The following is a 24,455-nucleotide window of genomic DNA, read 5'->3' as shown; positions in this document are numbered from 1 at the left end:
GATTTAATTTTATTCAATTGTATTTTTTTTATTAGTACCTGTATTTATTATAAGAAATTGTATTTATTTAATTTATTTAATTTTACAATACGCCCAAGGGGCATTTACAAAAAATATACAGTTAAGTACAAACATAGTGCGTAAAAATTTAAAAGATAAACAATACATTTAGAAACAATAAGAAGCATACTGCCATGCAAAATAAAAAGTGAAACTTTACATAGTAAAAAGAAAAAATAATTTTATATGGATATAATAAAAGTAATTGAATTAAAAAGCAAATTGTAAGTAACTTGTAAAGAATTCAAACAAAAAAATAAATACATTTTCATATATTTATAAGTGTAAAAATAAATATACAGGTAACTACAAACAAAGAAAGTAATAATTGTATAAATACACAACACATTAAAAGAAATAAAAAAAGATTTTATATACATGTAGAAACAATAAAAAGCAAACTGCAATGCAAAATAAAAAGCGAAACTTTGCATAAAAAAAAAAAGATTAAAAATATGAATATAAGAACAATGTTAAAATTAAAAAACAAATTGTAAATAACTTGTTAAGAATTCTAAATATATATATACACACATATATACACATACATATATACGTATAAAAAAAATGTTATTAACAAATTAATCTTAAAAACAAGTAATGAAAATTAGTTAACAGTAAGTATATGTGTGAAAATAATATAATATACGGTACACAAAAATATTTGATAAATTAATATCAGAAAGAGATAAGATAATAATAATACACATCAAAAACAGAGAAAGAATTGTATGAAAAAGAAAGTTTTATTACGACATTAATAATTTGCTTCAAACAGTGCATTTAAGAACGTTTTAAAATTAATAATTGTCGTATTAAAAATGTCTATTTCACAAGTAAATTTGTTGGCTAAGGAATGTAAACGCGGAATCGGAGAGTGTCGTGCATAGTTAGTACCCACGTATGTACTCGTAGTTGCAAACAACTCCGTACTTCTAGTGACTCGATTAGGTATTTTGAAGTTAATGAGATTCAGGAGTTCACAACAATCGAGCTCCGAATTTAAAATTTTAAATAAAAAAAGGAGGTCATTTATTTTTCTACGATCTTCTAATAAAATTAAATTTAAAGTGTCTAATAAATACGTGTAATTTATGTTATCTAAGGGAATATTTAATTTAAAATTTACAAATCTCAAATACTTTTTTTGAATTCTCTCTATGTTCTTAATGTGTAATTTATACAGAGGAGACCACACAATGGAATTATATTCTAACTGACTGCGAACTAGTGCTACATACAAAATATTTATTACTTTAAGTGAATTAAAATCTTTGACAGTGCGAAGCAGGAAACCTAATGTTTTCATGCTTTTGTTCGTTATGTTGTTAATATGATTAACGAAATCTAATTTTACATCAAACACTATACCCAGGTCTCTAATTTCGCTCACTCTTTCGAGCAATATATCATTTATAGTGTATTCATACGTAATAGGGTTTTTTTTACGACAGAAAGTAATTGATTTGCACTTACTTACATTCAAAAACAAATTATTTTGTATGCACCAACTATTTAGTTTATTTAAGTTTAACTGAAGTGTTTTACAATCATTAACATTTGATATTTCCTTATATATTTTTATGTCGTCTGCAAACAAGACAACTTCTACATCCTCAAAAATGGAAACAATGTCATTTATGAAAAGTAAAAACAGTACTGACTGCATAAGTCCGTCAAATATACGGCATAGTTGAATTCAAATCATGAGTTGCGTACTAAGCGACGTCTACAATGAAACTAAGAGGTCAAAACGTAAAACTACTCTTTTAAGAGAAGTTTACTCGCCTTCTATTTTGTCATTTATCTCGCGGTCGTGTTTATGTATCAATTAAAAAAATAACTACTACTAATCTTGATATTTTAATGGGATTTTCTAGCTGATAAAATTTTCAAAATGTAGTTAAATTCTCAGCACATATAAATAACATTGCATTATAATATATCATATACAATTTTTATGCAAAAAACCCGATAAAAATTCAATTTGAATCTTTAGAATACCTGTCATCATTTCGTTAACCTAGATTCTCAATTCATGATTTCCTAACACGTTATTTAAAACTCAAAACAGACCATTGTGTAGACTATTTTCAGTTTTTCAGCATTATACACGTCAGTCTCCCCGCGCATATATTAATTTGTTTTAATTCAGATTAGCCGTATCATACACATACTCGTAATCATTTAAAAATTCAATTTGTAAACAATCCTTCTAAATGTGAATTTAAATATTCTCTCACCTAAGAAACGTTGTAAAATCAACCTTTCATCTACTCCAAAAACACAAAATGAACGCTTTCAAATCATTATATTGCTATGGCACGTAAAACTAATGAATTAATTCTTAAGAAAATTGATTTTTTCATTCAAAATTTCCAGATTAAAACTCCACTATTAAATTTAGAAACACATATTGTATAAGTATGCTTTGGTGTTTTCACCGCAACTAACATTGACCATATTCAGCACTACAATTTTAAACACACAATAACTAAAAACACTAGATAATTTGGGTGCATAATTCAAAACCAAAATCCGATTAATCTAACATTTTGTAAACTTGAACATAACCATTAAATTGAAAAATTTCACTAAAAACAACTGAACGCAACCACGGCGAAGTAAAATTCAAATAAAGAATTCGCTTACTTTTCCCAATTTAAAAAACTTTTAAAATAATTTTCTAATTAAGTACCTACCTAATTTTTTTAACGAAATTTGAATAATATTCTGGTCTTTATTCTGCGCGTGTAAACGACCGCTGCGCTCGGCCACGTGTTTAATACTAGAGCAAATATCCGAACTGGAGTAAATATAACTTCTCTTCGGCAAAAGGAAACTCGTCCCGAACGAATCTGCACGCAAAATATACTATCTTACGTCCCGCGTCACAAATCAATAAATTTGTTCTTAACAAATAGATTGGTTAGTACCTACCTAATGTTTTCCCAAAGTGTTAAACTTTTTGCAAACACGTTGTTTGTCATTCATTTCTGACGGTTGACCTTTTGATTAGAGTGTGTAATCATTTCTGAGTATTTAATCACGATGTAGTCACGCACGTTTGTTCACAAATTAGATGCCAATAAACGCATATACTTATAATATAATTTTCAATGCTTTTCCGGGCCTACTTAGTACAAGAATTGCACCAAATAAAAATTAAATTAAATTCTTCAGCTGAGAGAAATTGATCAGTCTTACGCTTCACATATCAGAACGTAGAATGAATGGGTTCTAGTAAAAACTAAAAACATACTTTTCAGTTTTTTTAAAGGGAGTAACCCGCTAATATTTTAAATTGGAGGCTTGTCAAAAGGTGAGGAAGTTATGAAAAATACAACACAACCCCTAGAACAATAGGGAAATATCACATACTACGAATACCGATAAAAATGTTTGAAAAGGGTTTAGAATAATTAATTGTATTCTCAAAATCAATATAGATATTGTGTAGAAATGTTTTCATATGTAAATTTTATAAATATATATTTTTTAAATACGTCTCTAGAAAAACGCGGCATGTTTGGACTTGGTAGTTGTAACGTCAAGATTCGTGACAATGTTCTAAACAAATTTGAATGGCCGGGAACAAATAAACATGAATCGTGAAGTATTAGGGACGTGGCCAATGGAATGACGGTTTTCACGGGAATTCAAAATTACAAATTTAAAAATATTTTTTATGCCACTAATAAGGAAAAAAAAAAAAATCTGGACAGTATTTCATGCATCTTTATTACTTAAAAAATGTTAGTAAAAAGTGATATTTCACTATTGAGAAAAATACTTTCTTCGATTTCTTTCTTGCTGGCGGGAATCGAACTTTCGACGCCAGTTTCACAGTTGCTCATTCAACCAACTACACCACAGTGCCTGGCGTATAATATATGTATATATGTATTTTTTAAAAGAAATATTACCGTTTTTAGAATTTATCCAAATATCATCATCATCATTTCGTAGCCATAGGGCACTGTATCAGCACTTCAGTTAAAGCGCATCTAGATCTTTTTTGTTACATGGAAGATAAAGTGATGAACGGGTATCCGGTCCAGGGCTTCGATTATGATGGTAAGATAAAATTAAATTTTATCTACAAGGTAAAATTTTATGTATGAAAAATAGAAATGTTTACAATTTTTTTTTCTAAACATGTTACCGGTTACCAACAAAGAAACTCTGAATTTTTATACAAATATACACACTTTCATACAAAAATATTGATATTAGTATATACCGTCTCAGTATATACCGATGAAGATAGCCGTTCATAATCGCGGCCCTGGAACGATGAAATTTTGCAGCAGCGTTGCCAGCTCTACCGATTTTTCGGTAGGTCTACTGATTTTAAGAGCAATCTGCCGAATTTTTTGGAAATCCTGCCGATTTTTAAGCATTTTGAACAATTGGCAATTTTTATTTTTACGCTGTTTTGCAGTGCAGATCCACCTTTGAAACCAATGTTTTACTTCCACCCTACCAGGGAATCGAATCCGGGACCTTGAGAACGGTAAGCGAACGCGCCAACCAACACGCATCGAGGCAGACCGATATCCACTCGAATTCCTTTTTCTGTATTTTTACCTGAGAGTAGTCGAAAACGAAAAGGTTATGGTTCTATTTCACACACAGATATGTATTCTTCATCCGCCTGGACATGGAATCCAAACAAGTATTTCAATTTTGGAACCATTATCAACTTATTTATTTAATCCATGTCCGCTCCCTAGCTGGAGGATATAGTGTCCTGAAAAAAGAAATTGAGTGGTGATAAGTCAGCCTCGTAGTGTATGCGTGCGGATTCGATTCGTGGCCGGGTCAACTTGTTTTTTTTTTAATAAAGGTGGTTTTATACTACAATATTTCACTATCCCTGGATTGACACCTAAAGCGTAAAACTGCTCACCTTACCTTCACGAAATAGAGGATCGAGATACACTGCATTTGATGATCCAATGGAGTGCTCTATGCACCATTTGGTTCTAAAGGCGAAATTACGACAATACCTGTTAGTAAAAAAAACATTCGATATTCTTTATTTTTTTATTTAACGTAACACATACATTAATAATGCAGCGAATTCTCATTTAAGAATGTGAACTCCCATTTTTAATAGCACACTTTACGTATGAATTAACGTGTACCCATAATAATTTACTATTTTATGAATTTTATTAAATTAAATTTTAATTGTGTAAAAGAAATAAAAAAATTATTTATTTAGATTAATAATTAACTGTTTTTACTAACTTTACTCAGATATTTAAAATTCAGTGTCTGATACGTAATAAAATATTTATAAAACGTTTTGTGGAATGGGAAAATCAGTAAAGCCACGTGCGTCACAATCAAAATATTGGTTGGTGAAATCTGCGCTAGGATCACGCGTCGGCGCGTCTCGACGGCAGCCGGCGCCGGCGTCGAGATGTCTAGGCACGTCGGCTCTCCCAAGTGTTACCATTCTCAAAAAAAAACTTACAATAAAGTTAGTTACATAGTTAAAATAAAACTATGCCAAGCAGTCCTAGGGATGCTAAAAAACTAACTGTCTTTTATTTTATTGATTTAGTTTTAGTTTTCAGTAAACACCACTAACGACGAAACAAAAATTTGAAATGTTATATAGACCAACATTTGATTAATAATAGAAATAATTTATACAATTTCATTCATTCATTATTCCATGTCCGCTCCCTAATTGAAGCTTATGGTGTCCACAAAGATCCTCCAAGCATCTCTCTCGGCTGCCAGCTCCTGTGCATCCTCCCAAGTCAGGTTCACGTTCCGTAATTCCGACATAAACTGCCGACGAACAGTCAGCAGTGGACGACCAGAACGTCGAGAACCTGATGCCTTGTAAAGTAGGCAAGCGTGGTTAAGGCTCTCAGGAGGCATCCGCAGCACATGGCCAAGCCAACCGTATCGCCTCCGCTTGATGACAGTTGTCACCGAAGTTTGCGAATACAATTTAATAAAATTTCATTTAAACATTGATAATTTATAAACAGTCTCGTAACAATAATACGTTTTTTTGTGTACCTGTAACAATAACAGTAAGAATAGAGTAACATTTTTTTTTTAATTAACTCAATAAATTATATTGAATAATAGAGGGATTGATAACAATTTTATGGTAGCAGAATTTTTATATTTGTGACCATCACTAAATACATCAATATCAGTATCCTGTTCCATATTTTTATACAACCTCATGATTCGAGATAAGGATAGTGGGCAATATTGTTATCAAATACTGAAAGGGAAAACGTATTGGGCATCCTTAATCACCGAGTGGGTACATTTAAAGTTACTTTTTCTGTGTAAAATGATGAATTAAGATTGGAATGAATTATATTGTACAGGCACATTACGTCGGCCAACTGCCTCCTCACCTACAACCTTTTAATATTTAAATATCACTCAATCCACACTTAAATGAGAGCAAACGAATAAACTATTTTGCACAGACTCAGTAGTATTTTTGTGAGTAATATAATGAGGTGACCAGATTACACTTCTAAACTATAGGATGATAGGGGAACTCCGGAAGTTGGAGAATAGGGCAGTGACTCATAATCTCTAACCATTACCACTTGACACCTATTTGATATATATGACTGAATCCAACGCAGCAGGTCACCATGGATACCAATATTTTCAAGTTTTGTTTTGAGAATACGAAGATTAACTTTATCAAACGCCTTGCTAAAGTCCGTAAAAAATGCGTCGACTTGTCCCCTGGAACCTACAGTGCCACGCAAAAAGTCCACATATTCCAGTAAGTTTGTGGTGGTTGATTTTTTACTCACAAATCCATGTTGTTGGAAGCTAAGCACTTGTTTTAATTGACAGTAGATATATCGGTACGTTATAGACTCAATTTTTTTTTAAATTTATTTTATTCTCAAGATAAAATGCATATTGGACGATAGTTACAAATGTCGGATTTATCACCGTTTGCTATTTTCCAGAGTTCTGGAAAGACCGCTTTTTAAAGATTTGTCATAAATTATATTTAATGGTTTTATTAGGCTCGAAGCACACATTTTAACATTTTTGAACATTTTTTTGAACATTTTTTTGAACATTTTTTTTTTGCACCACAACAGGCCAGGAGGCCTAATTACAGTGGTGAATTACATCACAGAGCACCCAGGCTTGAGAAAAATCACATTTTAATTTTTGTTTTCTCACCGGGATTCGAACCCGGAACCTTCCGTGCGTGAGTCAAGCGTCTTGACCACTACACCACGGAGGCCGCCACGAATAATGGTGGAATGCCATCATGTCCAGGTCCTTTTTTAACGTCTAAATTTTTCATTTTTCCCATTTTATCTGACTCTGTGAAGTAAATACCAGTTAATGAAAACACATTCAATGTACTTGAATCTGATGGGTCATTACTATTATGCGGACTGTTTGATTGAGAAAATACGGAGCTAAAGAAGTCGGAAAATAGTTTGAAAATTTCATGATCATCAGTAGCTTGTTCGTTATTAAAGTGCATAGCCTTTGGGATAATATTGGATACTGTTTTAGAGGAAGCGAAGGACCAAAACCTATTCACGTTACTACTTATCGATTCTTCGACAGAAGTGATAAAAGAATTATACCATTCTCGTATTCGTTTTTTTGCACTTTTTCTTAAAAGTCCAAAAGATTCGTAGTCCCTAGGGTTACCATATTTTTTGAAACGTATTCGAAATTTATTTTTTTCTTTGATAAGTGGGGTATCAAACCATTCAGGATACCATTTGGAGTAGCGCCGTTTTTTCGGTGTATGAGTGTCAATAGTTTCCTACAATATGTTGTAGAAGCACTTAAGACTATCATTTACACTGAGGTCGGTTAGGCAAGACCAGTCTATTATCAATAAAACGGTAGAACAATTAACAAAGTCACATTTATAGAAATTGTATTTAGGAGCATCATCCTGAGTATTCCTCAGCGTATTGTTTGTCCGTTCTATCAAGAGGGTTATTTCAAGAGGAGGGTGATATTTGTCAGCAGGAGCAAGAGGATGCATTGATTGATCTACAGTTGCGTTAGAAGAGGATGAAAGAACAAGGTCAAGCAATCTACCATTATGATTATGTATGTAGTTGTATTGAGTAAGACCCCCATAGCATATTAGTTCTATGAGTTTTTCAGTTTTATAATCAATCGAAATATTAACGGGATTAAGATTTGTGTTTTGTGAGTTAGTAAACACGTGCTCTATATTATATGTATTAAAATCACCCAAAATTAATGTATGTGTGTTGTGGTAATTAAAAGAACATATATTTTGACAATTATCAAGGTATTCCGAGAACGTTTCTGTATTTAAATCGGGCGGTAAGTAAACAGTCCCAATATTAAACTTTTTGTTATCAGACTCAGACATTTTAAGACTTACCTATAAATCCTCAGCATTGGTTTCTCAGGATTTCTTTTCCGTTACCATTAATATTTTATTTTAATTTTAAAAGTTGAATTCAGCGTAATTCGATCATCTATTACGTAAATGTAAGATGATCGGTCTTACGCTTCAGGTGACAGTACTGGGACCTGGGACGGTGTAAAATTGTAGTGGAAAACCATCTTATATGCTAATTTTTCATGTCTACCCTCCCAGGAATCGGACCCAGGGCTTCAATCGTGGTAGGCGAGCGCGCCAACCACTACACTGCGAAGCCAACTTTTCTCTGCTATATTTCCTTTTTCAGCATTTTTACCCGAGAGGTAGCTATCGAATCAAAATCACTCGTTCAGAATTCTGCTTATATTTCACATGCAGAACTGTATTCTTCTTTCGCCCGGATACAGATAAGGCTCGCATTACAATCGTATATAAGAAGCCCTTTGTTTTATTATTTAATTGAATCATAATTCAACGGAAGATTTCATGTATTAATACTTTTAAAAATGATACCGATGTAATGTTGATTAAAATAGCAAATAATTTACTTGTCTTTTTTTTTAGTTTTTTATCAATGCACTTTTTTAATATTTAAGCCGGGTTGTGGTCCCATGGCTAGTGTCACTGACTCACGGATCAGAGGTCCGAGGTTCGCACCCCGCTCTACCATAACTTGGTTCCCATTTTCCAATAGTGAGTTATTTACAACTCGTTGAAAATGGCCCCAAAATTGAAATATTTGGGTAAATCACAAGAACGAAAATGATTATTTTTAATTTCAATTTTTTATTAAGTTTTGCGATCGGGTCTGTTAATAAGATTTTTTTTAAAACCGTTTTATTTTTGCTTAAAAATCCAGGTCTAAAGACCTGCAATTAGAAATTACGATTTTTAAATCGTAATTTATGTAAAAGTTTAACACATGTTTAGTTATGGTTACAATTTATTTTTATTTCTTTTAATTATATAATGAAACAGTTTTCACCTGTTTCGTTTAGTTGAAACTAGTTTTTGCCATCTCTTAAAAACTATATTAATGTTGTATTAATTATTGTGGAAATATTTTTACTTGATAAGGCATACACAGTTCAAACATAGAAAAAGTCGTCGCCAGATAAAAGATGTGTTAGCATAGGCATTCTTATCTGAGTCTACTTGATACTTTCATTTAATCTTAGAAATAGTTTAATACGAAATCAATTAACAGAAATTCTTATTATTTATATTGATAATAAATCGTCGAAAGGATACGTCCTAAAACCCGCTATGTATTATTTAGATGTAGCAATAATTATATTTTTAATAGGAATTAAGTTCAAACAAAATACATCTTTTTTCTGTTCAAGAATGAGCTTCAGCTTCATATAAAGAATGCACCTTATTTGGCCACCTTCAAAAAACGCCTGAAATTTTTTTATATTTATATCCTTAGAGCCATAACCTTTTCTCGGGTTTTTTATGTAAATATCTTTTTATACACATTTCGTTTTTTGGTAAAAAAATTTTCGACCAACTCTTCTTCTGACCTTTTTTTGGTTGGCTGGAAGATTTTGCTTTTAACAATTCATTTATTCGTTTTTTTCCATATAAATAAACAATGATTAATAATAAAAATAATGTGACCTCACTGGAGTTACCCGTACCAAGGACACTTAACAATATACTTGTTTTTAAATATTAGTCCGCCGAAGTACTTATTATTTGTACTTGAAAATTTAAATAAAAATAAATCAATAATCCATATAATCATTTTACTTATGAGGAAGTTCAGAGGTTTTTTTTTATATTTAGTTTTTTGTTAATAGACTATCAAACTTAGCCAATTTTTTTTATGTATTGTATTATCGGGGATTTGATTTTTTAACGTTTTATAATTTTGAAATTACTGCGCACTTGACGTCACAAGTTCTCGTCAGAGAGTTCTGCTGATTGGTGAGTTAGCTTCCTAGAAATCGGAAATCTATCACAACTCTCTATTATTGATTATCCGAGTGAACTTATATATAGTTCAAAGTAGTGCACTTTTTGTCAAATCATTTTTATCATTTTTTTTCATACATTTTTAAGAAACTTCGCTTTATAATTGAATGCTTTAGTTTTTACCGCGCGTAAGAAAACATTTTTATATCCGATTTCCAGTAGCACTACTTCGTCATTTCGTAACAATGCTGATTTTTTGTTGCTAATGAAAATGAATTATTGAATAAAAGTTATGGGTATTTGATTGTAAGCTTATAAAAATAATACGGATTTGAGTGTACCTACGCATTTATGAGAAGAAAAAAAACATGTATATTATCAAACGATAATGTTTACTTTTGATGACTATTTGCTGGAATCAGCTGGTTTTAAAAATTTTAGGAAGTAAAAAATATCAGCTTTATAAATTACACAAAAACAAAATCTACACATTTCGTTTGTGTATATTTTTTAGGATTTGTTTATTTCTACTTAGCGTGATAAATATATTTTATCAATGAAAAAGGCATAATCATAATTTACGCCAGTAAATAATTGTGACACAACTTAAAAAACTCATTTTTACAGAAGAGCAGTTTCACACACAAGCGCTATCAGGAAACTAACATTAATTCGGAAAAACAAAGGCGCAACTTGAACTGTACCCACTAATGCCATCGACATAGCTTTGAATATTTTCAGAAATAACAATGGCATAATGATCATTGTGACACTATTATTTCAGGAACATTTCTGCGGACTTATCTCAATAAAGGCAATTTTGGACTTGCGCCATTATCATCGCTCAAGTGCTATAATGTAATGCAACCTAATGAAAACAAAATACATGTTTTATTTTGAATAGCCCATAATAACAGTATAAGGTATTCAAAATTCAACAGAACCACTAATTTACTTTTATATTACATAATACTGCATAATCCTTTCAAAACTCGTAATGATTGGATATATGTTCTAGCCACAAATTGCAGTTCATAATTGATTATTGCTGTAATCAACGGTTTCTGCAAAATGCAATTATGATGCAAGTTGCATTTTACTTTTTTTGAAGGACATGCTAAAGAGAAACTGATTAGTTCTGTAAAAGTGGATAGAAACTCATCATCATCATCACTCAATTTCCGCACCTAATGGTGCATAGGGCACTTCATTGGTACACCAATGGATAGAAACTAATCTAGTCAAACGAATTAATCGCGATCTTTATTTTTTTTATAAATTATAAATTATTATTCTAAAATTATATTAATATGGTCACTACAAGGGTTATATTTTTTTCCTTGATTACCATTTTGTAGTACTTAATATTAGCCGGGAAAAAAATATATTCACAAATGCAAATACCTACAAACAAATAAAACAGAAAAAATAGAGAAAACCTAATAAAACAGCGTTCGAATAAAAATTACGTTTAAAAATATAAAAAAATTACAAGAATGTGTATTATCAAGAAACATATATAAAAATTTGATTAAACGTAATATTTAGCAGTTCTTATTTTACATAAAATTACGATAGAGTTGGAGTTGAAAATGTTTTTTTTTAATCAAAAGGCTAGAAGAAATGTTTGGGGAAATAAAATTGAACAATGTTTGAGTATGTCCAAATGCTTGCAGACTGGCTGGATTTCCTCCCTAGAGAGTTATTCATATTTAAATTTATTTCAACAAAGAGGGAAAACATTTTTGGGAAGGGATATGGAAGTCTAGGCCCACACCCACGTGATAAAGGTTTCAGTTCTTTTACTTCACAAAAGTAAACAGATAGAAGAGTTGAGGAAATGTGGATGTTCAAACATGGGCAGAAATGGTGAATGTTACCCAGTGTGTAAAGTGGCCACTTAAACCAGCCAATGACATGTCATAAGCCCTGTAAATGCCTAGACTTTAATATTCCCAAAAATAAAATTGAAGTCAACTTGGATCACCAGATAATAAAATGAAAAGAATAAATTGGACGACATGGGGCAGGGGTTGCAGGGCCGCGATTACAAACGCTATCTACATTGGTGCATATCGAGACAGTATAAAGTAAAATCGATATTTATGTATGAATTTTGTACACATTCTTGTAAATTTCAAGTATTTCCGTCGGTAACCTGTAATTAAACATGTTTAGAAAAAATATATATTCATATTCTATTTTTCAGACAGAAAACTTTATTTTATTTTGTGGATAAACTTGAAGATAAATGTTAACTCGCCGTTGTAATACGGACTCAAGTTGAATTGTCTATGTAGTAATGTGTAATGTACTATAATAAATAATAATAAACAATAATAAACAACTATAAAACACAACCATAAACAAGATACTCTAATAGGGATCTGATACTAAGTGAAGGGGTCAACACTGTTCTGGCATCGAGACAACACTATAACGTAGGCAAAAAGGTCCATAACCTTTTGCCAGAATCGTGGAAAGACGGGAGTGTTGTCAAGTTACGGAAGGTGTTGACCTCGCTCTTTCATGACATTGGTCGCAGAGAGTCAGAAAAGTTGATGCATGCCACGGATTGGAGAACCTTACTGGATGTCAAAAATATAATATAAAAAATAAGGAATAATTTAAAAAATATATATTTATAGATGACAACCATGAAGTTTCGCATAAATAAATTGTCTATGTTTTTATGAATGTATGTATGTGTATGCGCATGGGTGTATGTACGTGTGTGTGTATGTACATGTGTATATATGTGTATATTTATATATACATGTGTGTATATATGTGTATGTCTGTATGTATATGAATCAAAATGTGTATCCGAATAAGTTTATATTTTGTTTGTCTGTGCTCTATATTAATTTGTTAAGTATTATAATATATTAAAATGTAATTGCCTAGCTTGGAACGGGGTATGTACCCTTGTTAGCTGGGCAAAGTGAATATGGAATTGTATTTTGATAAAAAGTGTGAATAAATAAATAAATAAAATTAAAAAAAACACTCTTGGCCTGTTGTGGTTCAAAAAAATATTTTATTACATTTTATATTTTTTCATGTTATTTGAGTAAAAGACAATAAAATGCTGGTCATTGAGTGAGTACTTACGATTTTTTTAGTCCAATTTTCATTTTTCGGAAATTTGCGTTTAAAAATTTACGCTCTTCCACAACTTGATTCTTGTTTTACAAAAATATTTTTTGGAACTAGTGGACACCAAATTGAAGTATTTCGATATTTTATTTTTTTTGGTTTTGAATGATTTTGCACAGCAGCACGAAAAGAAATTTTAAGAAATTTAATGTGTAGGTACTTAATAAGAAAAAAACGAATCCTTTCCTCTTATCCCCATTACCTTTAATGGAGCAGTGAGCACTGTAGATTACTACCACTACTACTACCATCACGCCATTTTCCCGTAGGGGTAGGCAGAGAGAATGGACCGCCACACACGTCTATCCTTGCATACAATTCTAGCTCACATTCATACATCTGGCCTGATTTCATCATTCGTAACCCTGTCATACGTTGATTTCCCACACATTCGTCTAAGAGATCGTATTTCAACCGCGTTCATTCGGCTTTCACCCTTCTTCTGCAAGTTCCATGTTCACTTCCATACATTAGTGTTGATACTAAAACTCCGTTGTGCAATGCCAGTTTAGCTACGATTGGCATATTTTTTTAGCAATGACTGTGTTTAGTGCGCCGTTTATTTTGTTGGCCGCATTCTCTTTCCTTTCAACATCTTTTTCTATTCTTCCATCTCTTGAAAACATGCTTCTCAGACACACAAATTCTTCTACTTGTTAGAGACATTCGTTGTTTGCATTTATTATGCAGCCAGTAACCTCACTTCCCTTATCAAATACCATTACTTTTGACTTACTTTCGTCCATATTTCGATATATATATATTTTACATAGGTAAAAATGTTACTTTCAAATCGGTAGGTAGTTAATTTGGAAACAAATCTTCATTTATTTGTTGCTTATGATATTTATCGAGTGCAATATTACTCATTGAGTATTTATTGTTTTATGTTTCACTTTTCATATCAAATAATTTTATTTATGTTATGTATTGTAATATATGTATGAGTTGACTTTATGATTTGATCTGTATTTTCTTACAAACCACCGTTAACTGTTTTATATAATGACTAATGACATAAATGTATCTCACCCTACGGTTGATGACGTCACAGAGAAACGCATTTTGGATCTAGTGGATGTTGGTTAGATACACATAAACAAAGATTTATTATAGATTTTAATGGACCGCACCTACCTTTCATTTTCATCAGCGATTTGTTGAACGATCGATTAGGGTTTTCTCCGTCAATTGAGTTTTTTTTCTTGATCCAATTGCAACAATATGCGATAGCTGCGTCCAATTTTGGTCAACAACATAACTCACAATAGCCAAAAGCGACATAACTCTTTATTTACAAAACAAAATCATAAACATATTTGTATTCTCACTTTTTTTTAACTCGGCCAGAGTAACTATTTCGAAGGACAGTACTTACTTATCTTCCTCAAAAATCCCTAATATTTTCATGGTAAAATATTTTTTCAAATGTCAAACGTCAAAAAAAGTGTCCATAGAAACACGAAACTGGAATTATTTTGTGGAGGTTAGAATCCGATCGAGATTTGTTTTCAAATATTTATTTAATTAATAAAATAATACATAAGTAATCAATCAAAATGCGGTTAACTCAAATATTACTTCATCAACACATCGAATTTATGTTTAAGAAAAACTGGATATTTCAAGGTAAAAGAGTTCCTGCATATATTGGCATTGATGAAATGAAAAAGAAGGGTATTGAAGTTGTGGACGCAAACGATTATATTAAAGTTGTCCGAAAACCTTACAGGTATTTATTTTTTCATATCATTCTTTATTATTATTTAAATCTTCAAATTTAATTTGATATATTTTACCAAAATAACATTACACGTAAAACAAAATGTTTAAGCCCGTTATATTGTGACAACATATCAGACCAGGAACCCTTAAGCAATGGTTCTACATTATTTAAATATAATACTCTCCAATAGCAAGAATATTTGCCTCATAAACATAGTTTCACTGATGTGAAAGAGGTCAATCTCCAAAGTGATAATATTCGGCTGCCTGACTGCTCTTCCAATCGTCCTAACCAGAGGCAGGTTGGTTTTAGAAAATGGGAGGTAAAACAGTCTATGCTGACGCTGTCTGAGATAAACATCGGAAATAAAAAAAATACATATATTCTCTCTAAAATGCCCGAGTTCCTCTTATCAGTCTGAAAAAATGGGTCAGTGTGAACCCATCCTTTCTAAGTTGCAAAATGTTGGTCCCAAGTATGCCTAAGAGGAATGCAGTGGGATAGAACCACTTGAAGATCTTGAAGTGGGGCACACTTGAACATATTCTTATGTGTGCTCTAATAGTCGCATCGTATTTACACATTTAATTTATAAATTGTTTAACATATATGTAGAAGAAATTATCCCCAAACTTTATCCAATGTCTATTAACGCTATAATACAGTGTTTATTATGATTTGTAAAAATACAGAAGACCCTAATAGCTATCCAATTTCCAAACAATAAGATCATGTTTAACTGCTGTTGTGGTTAATGTATTTTGCTCAGTTTAGCTACCACACATGAAGTCTGGATTCGATTCCCGAAAACAAAGACATGAAACCCTAAATAATATTGGGATACGTTTTATTGATATACCAAAGCAGTTTCCTATGCAACGCTTGCTAATGTGTATGAGATCATGGATTCGTTTATCACTGTTATTTTCAATAAATACGCTAATCTTCATATACGTGTCCCGACTTGCTATAAATAAAATCCGTTAAGATTCACAGATGAGTAAACAAATAAAATAATTAACATAAATTAAATTAAATTAATCAAAATAATTCATATTAAATTACAAATGATTAGTGTACCATTTGATATTTAAGTTGGCAAGCACTGTCTCTCACACCGGCATGTTAGGTGACAGTTTGCGATTAGCCTCCTGAGAATACAAATCATTCTTACATTTTATCAATAAACTGTGATACAATTACTTCAAACAAACCATCACGCCGTTTCCCCCCGTAGGGGTAGGCAGAGAGGATAGAATGTCATATCACTCTGTCTTTGCATACAGACCTCGCTTCCTCTACATTCATACATCTTCTCATGCACGCATGCCGATTATTCCTACTCTTGACATGTCCATCTTCAAGTATTTGATGGACTTGATTGTGCCATGTCTTTCTCGATCTTCCTCATTTTCTGCATCCGTCAACATTCGCATCGTAGATCCTTTTAGCCGTTCTTTCGCTGTCCATTCGCTCTACATGTCCAAACCGACGCAGCACCCCTCTCTTGATTCTGTCGATAATGCATGTCTCAGCCTTACATAGTTCACAAATCTCGACATTTGTGGACCTTCATACATCGTTTTACCACGCATTCGTCTGAGGGATCGCATTTCGACAGCATTTAACCTACTTTCATAATTATTTTTCCAATTCCATACTTTAAAATTATGTTAAATAAAAGAAATGTAAAAAATCAGAAATTAAATGTAAGTATATAATAATAATTAATTCAATACATGCTTCTCTCAATATTTCTATGACTTTTGACTTAAATTTACATTAATTGGCTTGAAAAATATCAACCTCGGTAAATCTAGTTATATTTCTCTCATATTTTAGGAATTGTAGATTTATTGTTAGTGTTTATACTTTTAACTACTCCCGCACTTAGATGCAGATTAGGGTAAAACAAGTACCAAAGCAGTGCCCTATGCTTGCTAAGGTACCAACCAAGGAATAAAGTGTATTTATCAATTTTCAGAACACTTACACGGACACCTACAAAACAAAATATAACTTAGCTAGTAATTCTTGGCATACGAGTTATAAAAATCATAAGGAATTTTAAAAATTAAGATTTTCTTTTAAAAATGCTATGCTATTGCAAAATTTCAGAGAACCCATCATAGGCTTGCAGGATTTACCAGTCCCTCTTGATGAGAACCATCCTGATTGGAAGGAAAGAGAATGTTATGTGCACATGGAGAGGAATGCATTACTCGAAGGATTAATGCAAGCTCAAGTATTGACCAAATCTGTGTTAGTCGAGTCTACTCTTCCCGAATATATAGAGGAAGCAGCGCAAACTCAACATTCGGAGGAAGTACACAAACAAATCCGGACTGCTGTTCTAACGGCCAACATATTCGATTGCACTCAGGTGAAGCTTCCTAAAACCAAAGACCCGGAAAGACCCGCAGTAAATTTTGCTAGACTTCTGGGAATTTCTAGCAATAGAAGAAAGTAAGTATGAAGTTCATATAGATCATTATTTTATCATTTCCCTTTCCATACGCTGGAGTTAGAGTACCAATGCAATGCTCTTTGCACCATGAGGTGCAAGTAAGGAAATAACCATAACGATTTTATGATATTTTTTTACTATCTACTTTGTGTCCAGCCGTGTAAAATTTGTGTATGAAATAAAACCAGAACCCTGGATGAGTTTCGACTCAATGGCTACTCTCTGTACTCTCTCTCTGAGAATGTAAATCAAGCGGATAGATGTCGTAGTTTAGTGGTTGGCAAATTAGTCTAAAATATTTAAGGTTCAATTTCCAGCAGTGTGGAGTTGAAATAATTGTTTTAAAGGTGGTTTTACACTGCGATTATTCACTGTTCCTGGACTGGCACCTGAAGCGTAAGACTAATCACTTTACCTTCCTGTAACAGATGATCAGTTTCACTGCTTTTAGTTTAACAATACCTATCACCATCCAGTGCCCTATGCACCATCATGTGATCATACAATCAATATAAATCCATTTGTATTTCAGCATTATTACAACAAACAGACTCCTAACTATACTGGAGAGAAATTCAGGAGACGCTGCGAAGGACAGGTATGCAACTTGCGATGCGAATGTAATGACTTCCTTCGAAAAAGATGGTGTCCAAATTCAATTTCAGTTCAAATCCAATATTCTCGTCACTTCTGCCAAACCAATGCAACCACCCAGCCCAAAGATGGAAGACTTCGAGAGCAGTGAAATACCGAATATGCATCCCATAAACCACATGATCACTATTCAACCTGAGCATTTCTATAACTTCGAAGACTTTTATCGTAAGTATACTTGTTGGAATTTTGTAATCATAAAAACAAAATCCAAAACACTTGTGTATATAAACAAAATGAACAAAACAAATTGGTGGCGAACATGGAAATAAAATCATATACATTTAAGCTTTAGTATACATAACAATAAAAATAAAAAGTTTTGGAGTGACAAAAGGCAATGCATTCCTTTATATAAGGGTAATCGCCAGCTACAGTTAATAATTACAGTACAAAAAAGAAATTCTTAAAAAGTATGCATTTCAATAAGGACATCAAGTTCAGTGTCTTTTTTTCTTTTTTTCATTTGTTAAAAGACTATTAAACTAAGCCAAATTTAAAAAAAATATAAAAAAATTACTTATCGTACTATCAGCGCTAAGATATTTTAATGTTTTGTATTTCTGAAACAACTCCGCGTGTGACGTCAGAGGTTGTTCTCTGTTGGTTCTTCCCATTGGTTCGTTTGCGGTAAGCCGACCGGATATCCTTCCCAACTCTCCAATCATTGGTTGGTTCATATGAACTAGTGACGTCAAATTAGTACGTTTTTATTAAAATATTTTTTATTATTTTTTTGTACATTTTCAAGAAACTTTGCCCTACAATTTAATGCTCTAATTTTTACCGCGCACAAAAAAACATTTTTGTATCCAATTTCCCGTAGGGCTGAAGTTCCTCATTGCAATAAGGATAAAATAAACCAATCTACATTATATCCATGTCTGTTTACTAACTTGTGGAGCCGTGGTTGAGGTGAATACTTAGTGTAGTTTGAACGGTACAAATCACCAGAGACCGCAATAGTATAATACAGTATAATTGGCATAGAAAACTCTGTAAAATCCAGGACACTTGCCAGACTAGCGGGAAAATATTAGACCTATGTAGGTCCTTATGTAAGAACATTTTGGATAATCCAAATCACGTTTGCACTCATTTTCAGGCACAATAATGCTAGTTTGTACAGGCAACGTTTTAATGATGTCATCCATCGCTTGATGAAGCACCGCTCTCGTGGGAGGGAAATCATAGCTTTTTTTTTTAGAAAATAAATATTTGCGTTCTTATGATTTACCCAAATATTTAATTTTGAGGGCCATTTTCAACGAGTTGTAAATAACTCACTATTAGAAAATGGGAATCAACATACATAACAACATTTTGGATAATCCAAATCACGTTTGCACTCATTTTCAGGCACAAAAATGCTAGTTTGTACAGGCAACGTTTTAATGATGTCATCCATCGCTTGATGAAGCACCGCTCTCGTGGGAAATCATAGCTTTTTTTTTTAGAAAATAAATATTTGCGGTCTTATGATTTACCCAAATATTTCATTTTGAGGGCCATTTTCAACGAGTTGTAAATAACTCTCTATTAGAAAATGGGAATCAAGTTGGGGCAGAGTAGGATTCGAACCACGGACCTTTGGTACGTGAGTCCGAGACACTAGCCACACGACCACAACCCGATTCTACTTTACTTTACTTTTAAGTGCTATACTAAACATTTATTGCGGGCATTATGTACTTGTAAAATATTATGGAATTGAAAATATCATTGTGTTGCTGATTATTTATTTACCATAATATAATTTTATTTTAGCAATTAACGGTGACCAAAAAGCATTTCATCCTCACACCACGTTCTTACATTACAACGATGCATTTGTTAGAAATCTATACAGAACTCCAGTATTAGAGAAACAAAAATTGGGACGATCTCTTGTACATTCTTTCACAGTAGCTTCAGCTTATGCTAAGTCATTATACGGTGTAAGTATTTAATTATATCCCTTTTGTCCATTTTATGATTTTATTTTTATACTACCCATTTTTATTTAGCCTAATTTATGAATACTTTACAGTGGGTACAGTATTCAAACACAGGTACCGAGGATAAATTTTTAAAAAATAAATGAAATGCTCTTTGTGCATGAGAAGATTTATGAATTTCAACAAGGCAATGTATACGATTTTTTTTTTTTTTAATTAATTTTATTTAATAATAGTTTAATATCCTATCCTCTTTTTTTAAAACCTTGGCCATTTCACGGGCGCGTTTTAAATGCTGTCTGTTCAACTAAAGCCTTTTATGTTGCTAGTGATGAATTCATCAAAAACATTTTGACACCTTAAAAACTTTGTAAGACAGTGGTTTTTACCACTTATAAATACATGTTTCATTTTTGACTTAGTCGGTAATCAGAGCCGAGATCTCGTGCAAGTTAGCCCAACACGCTAACCAACCAATCCTTGAGGTAGACAGTATTCAATTAAATATACCAAAGGGTTTTCTTTTCTTAATGCTGCATCTTCTGGGGGAATTAAAAAATATAAATGTGTAAAATACCAATTGCCCCATCACTACAGACTATTTTTACAATTTCATCAGCATTATAAAATTTCCTGGGCACAATGGCGCTGAAAATAACAACATACGCGCATGCCTACGCAGTTTTCAATGAAATAAATTGTACAAGAAATGGTACAACTATGGTACCATTTCTTGCACCATCTAACAGAGCTAATAGAAACTGATGTGAATATTCACTATTTACAGAAAGATACGAAAGTACTACCAAAACCAGTTACTATGCAATGTGTCCAAACTGATGGGTGCAATTTCTACCTGGGAGTTTTGCAGCTTAATACACTCGATATGAATGGATCAAACGGAGTCAAGAATATCTGGTATAATGCCCCAACTATCAAATTATTTGACACGTGTGGATATGTCAAAGCAATTCCAACGCTAGAAGGATATAATCCTAATGTGTATAACTACCTCCACGCCTTATACAACAATCAATAAAAAATATTAATGTTTTTGTTTAGTTCGTAAGTTCTAATTGTATAATTTAATAAAAAGATAAAAACATACTGTAAAATTTATTTTTAATTCTCACCGATATCTGTTGAAAATTCATTATGAAAATCCCTTTAATTTAAATCTTACAAACCCATTCTAAATTACAAATACTTATAAAGTTTAATTCAAATCAAATCATGACGTTTTGACTTCATTTGTAACACCTAGATTCTTATGTGTCTGTTGAGACGTCTGCCTGCCATAACATTGTAGTAGTATATTTCTTCAATTTTATTTCATTAATTTGTATTTCGCTTCACAAAATGCACTCTTAACAATTACACATTTTACTAAAAATACATTTGTATTTGTTTCATTCTGTCTTGACGATGGTGTTCATAGACAGTTGTTTCATAAATAGTTTTTAGAAATTGAATGCCCTAGGCCTTCACTAAAAAATTCACCTGCTTGTATTAAGATACTCACTATCCAGTACGATGTGTCTACAATTAATGCAGGTATTTACAGGTATATTGAAGGTAGAGAATCCGTTTTCAAACCTTATAAAAAAGATGAAATATTATTCAGACGTGACAAATGTGAATTGCTTTTGTCTGAAGGAACTTTTAACAAAGTGTCATGGGGTAAATACACGAGTTGTTATAATCTTATTTTAATGAGTTTGAGTACATAAATATATTGTTGTTGCTCGGGTTCTTGATTCTCCCATCCCGGTGAGGCTAATTAATGACTGTCAATTACGACATACGAAAAGTAAAATAATTAGTAAAGTTATTGCAATGGGGAATAAATGTGTGTTAGCTGTTCGTTAAGTAATTTTACATCGGGTATATTTTTTAATCTATTGATTTTGAAAATTTCTCATTTATCTTATTTATGGCCTTTAGGGCTAATATGAATTATTTTTAAATCAAAAGAATGCTTATGTTATATTGTATGGTTGGCAAATTTGAGTTATCTTTATTATTTATTACTACTTATGGTTTTTGTATAATGTCATTGCGCCGGCAATATTTGTTATGTGGTTTTTGAAAGTATTTTTAATTTCTCATTAAGATTACAAAATTTTATTTCAACAAAATATACTTGCATATTTTATCAAAATAATATGATGTATTTTTCCTTTTTGTTATCCATAACGATACTCCTGGCGCAACAACGATAAATACATTGAATTGCATAATAAAGATAACAGTCTCGAAGATGTTGCGAAAGCGATTAAACCAGTCACTGGTTATTCCATATTTGTGGGTTTAAGTATCACTCCTCTTTTATTTCTATGATAAAATAGTATTTTATTTAACAGGAATTGAAAAAACAATGATTTGTTTTTATAATTTATTTATAAAAAAACAATATAATTTAAAAATCTGTAGTGTTTGAATGTGATGTATATTTATAAATTAAACAATAACTAATCATTAAAAGGTATGAAATAACCCATACATGATTGAATTCTATAGCGTACTGTAAAATCATGTTTCTTACTTTCAATTCTTAAATTACGTTTAAGATTCGAATTTGATTTAAGTTTTGTAGTTAAACACTTTATTTTCAACATGTTTTCCAGTCTCAAATAATTTATAACTTGACTAGAATTAGTACGCATGTTTATTTTTGTGGACAAGTGTGGATAAACTTTTATTCAAGCCAAATTTCTGTTTGAAATGACACCAGTGAACATACCATGGGAATGAATTTTTAACTCCCCTACCGTGGACAACAAAATCAAAAAATCTATTCATAAAAATACACTGTACGCTGCCCCTAGTTCTTATATGTTCAATATACCATTTTGCAAATTTTACAAGAGACATTTTTTTGTTTTTAAAGTCAAGTATGTAAGTCAAATTAGTAAGTGGAGATCGGCACTCAAAAAATGCTGAAAATACTATTTAATAATGGAAAAGATAATAGTTCTTTAGCTACATGGACGCGTAATAAGATAATGAACATATTGACATTCAATTTTGCTGAAAATGGTATATTGAACATGCAAGAACTACAGCAGCGTCTAGTAAACAACTCCCCAGTCCAAAATTTAATAACATTTTAATTTCTAAATAAATATTTTACATAACATATAATCACAATTTGTGATCTTCAAGTTACAAGTGATCATAAAAAATAACAATTTTACACATTAGGAGAATACAATAAATCAATCTGCAGTTAAATATTACTAACATAAATATGATTAAAGGCCAAACCTTTAAAGTCATCGAGTCAAATTTGTCCGCCTCGAAGTGTAATGATCAGCGCGTTTGCCTACCATGCAAGAGGTCTCGTGATCGATTCCCGACATGGTTGATACGAAACATTTATTTAAAAGTTTATTTTCATTTTAGAATATTTCATAGTCCCTGGACTGGTACCTGAAGCGTAAGACTGATCATCTTACCTTTGTGTAACAAAAATGATCAAGATATACGCTGTGCCAATGCAGCATTAGGTGTGGAAAGGGAATGATGATGAGTCAAATTTAGTTTAATAACAAGTTTAAAATTAAATCAATTTTGAATCCACATTTTAATTTATGCACAAATTTTTTTAAATGCTGGAATTAGATTGCGCTCGGTTGGATTTTACACGAAACAAGCAGTTCTTTATATTTCTCATAAATACAAAATGTGGGGGAGCATAGTTGTTTGATATTAGTTTTTTTTTTTAATTTTTAAGATGAATAAAATATTTATCCAATTGTTTATGAATTAAAAATCGCTATCTATTTACATATTATGCTTGAAAAAATATAATATTGTTGCGAAATAACCTTGTTCCCTACAATTGTGAATTAATTCTGTATTCTGTAATTCTGTAACCCTTTACAGAATTTTCATTCACATTTAAAAAAAATAATATATTTATTTATATGCCCTTTACATATGCATTTTAGTATAGAATTTTCATATTTCGTCATTGCGTCGGCCAATTTCTGTTAACATTTTAAAAATTGTTCAGATTAATCAAACAGACCTTTCGATGATGGTTTTTTTAAATATATATTTTTTTATTACAAGTAAATATTTAAGTATATATTTTTGGAACAAAATCATGTAATCTTAATG

General features: G+C 31.7%; 2 protein-coding genes across 4 annotated transcripts in view; one reads left to right on the top strand and one right to left on the bottom strand.

The window, feature by feature from the left end:
• LOC148284192 (uncharacterized) overlaps positions 1-14,858 on the bottom strand; it is a 36,968-nt gene extending 22,110 nt beyond the window's left edge. Inside the window, exon 1 of one of the 3 annotated variants that reach the window (XM_088242520.1) lies at positions 14,684-14,858. The gene's annotated coding sequence lies outside the window, so the exon portion shown is untranslated. Of the gene's footprint in view, positions 1-2,303; positions 2,602-2,762; positions 2,916-14,683 lie in introns of those variants that run through there. The other 2 variants (XM_088242519.1, XM_088242521.1) reach the window with 2 other exon arrangements.
• A 125-nt stretch (positions 14,859-14,983) lies between these two features.
• On the top strand, positions 14,984-21,445 carry mRpL37 (mitochondrial ribosomal protein L37). The gene is made up of 5 exons (XM_088242530.1): positions 14,984-15,278; positions 17,391-17,738; positions 18,272-18,561; positions 20,161-20,330; positions 21,118-21,445. Exons 1-5 carry the CDS (start codon positions 15,106-15,108, stop codon positions 21,367-21,369), a joined length of 1,233 nt encoding a protein of 410 aa, XP_088098656.1. The 5' UTR covers positions 14,984-15,105; the 3' UTR covers positions 21,370-21,445.
• The last annotated feature ends 3,010 nt before the right edge of the window (positions 21,446-24,455 follow it).

The sequence above is a fragment of the Micrasema longulum genome, unplaced genomic scaffold (assembly GCF_059751315.1).
Source record: "Micrasema longulum isolate JH-2025_06_02 unplaced genomic scaffold, ASM5975131v1 h1tg000141l, whole genome shotgun sequence".
NCBI lineage: Eukaryota > Metazoa > Arthropoda > Insecta > Trichoptera > Brachycentridae > Micrasema > Micrasema longulum.
The sequence above is the reverse complement of the archived record's forward strand: the minus strand, read 5'-3'. Positions and strand labels throughout refer to the sequence as shown.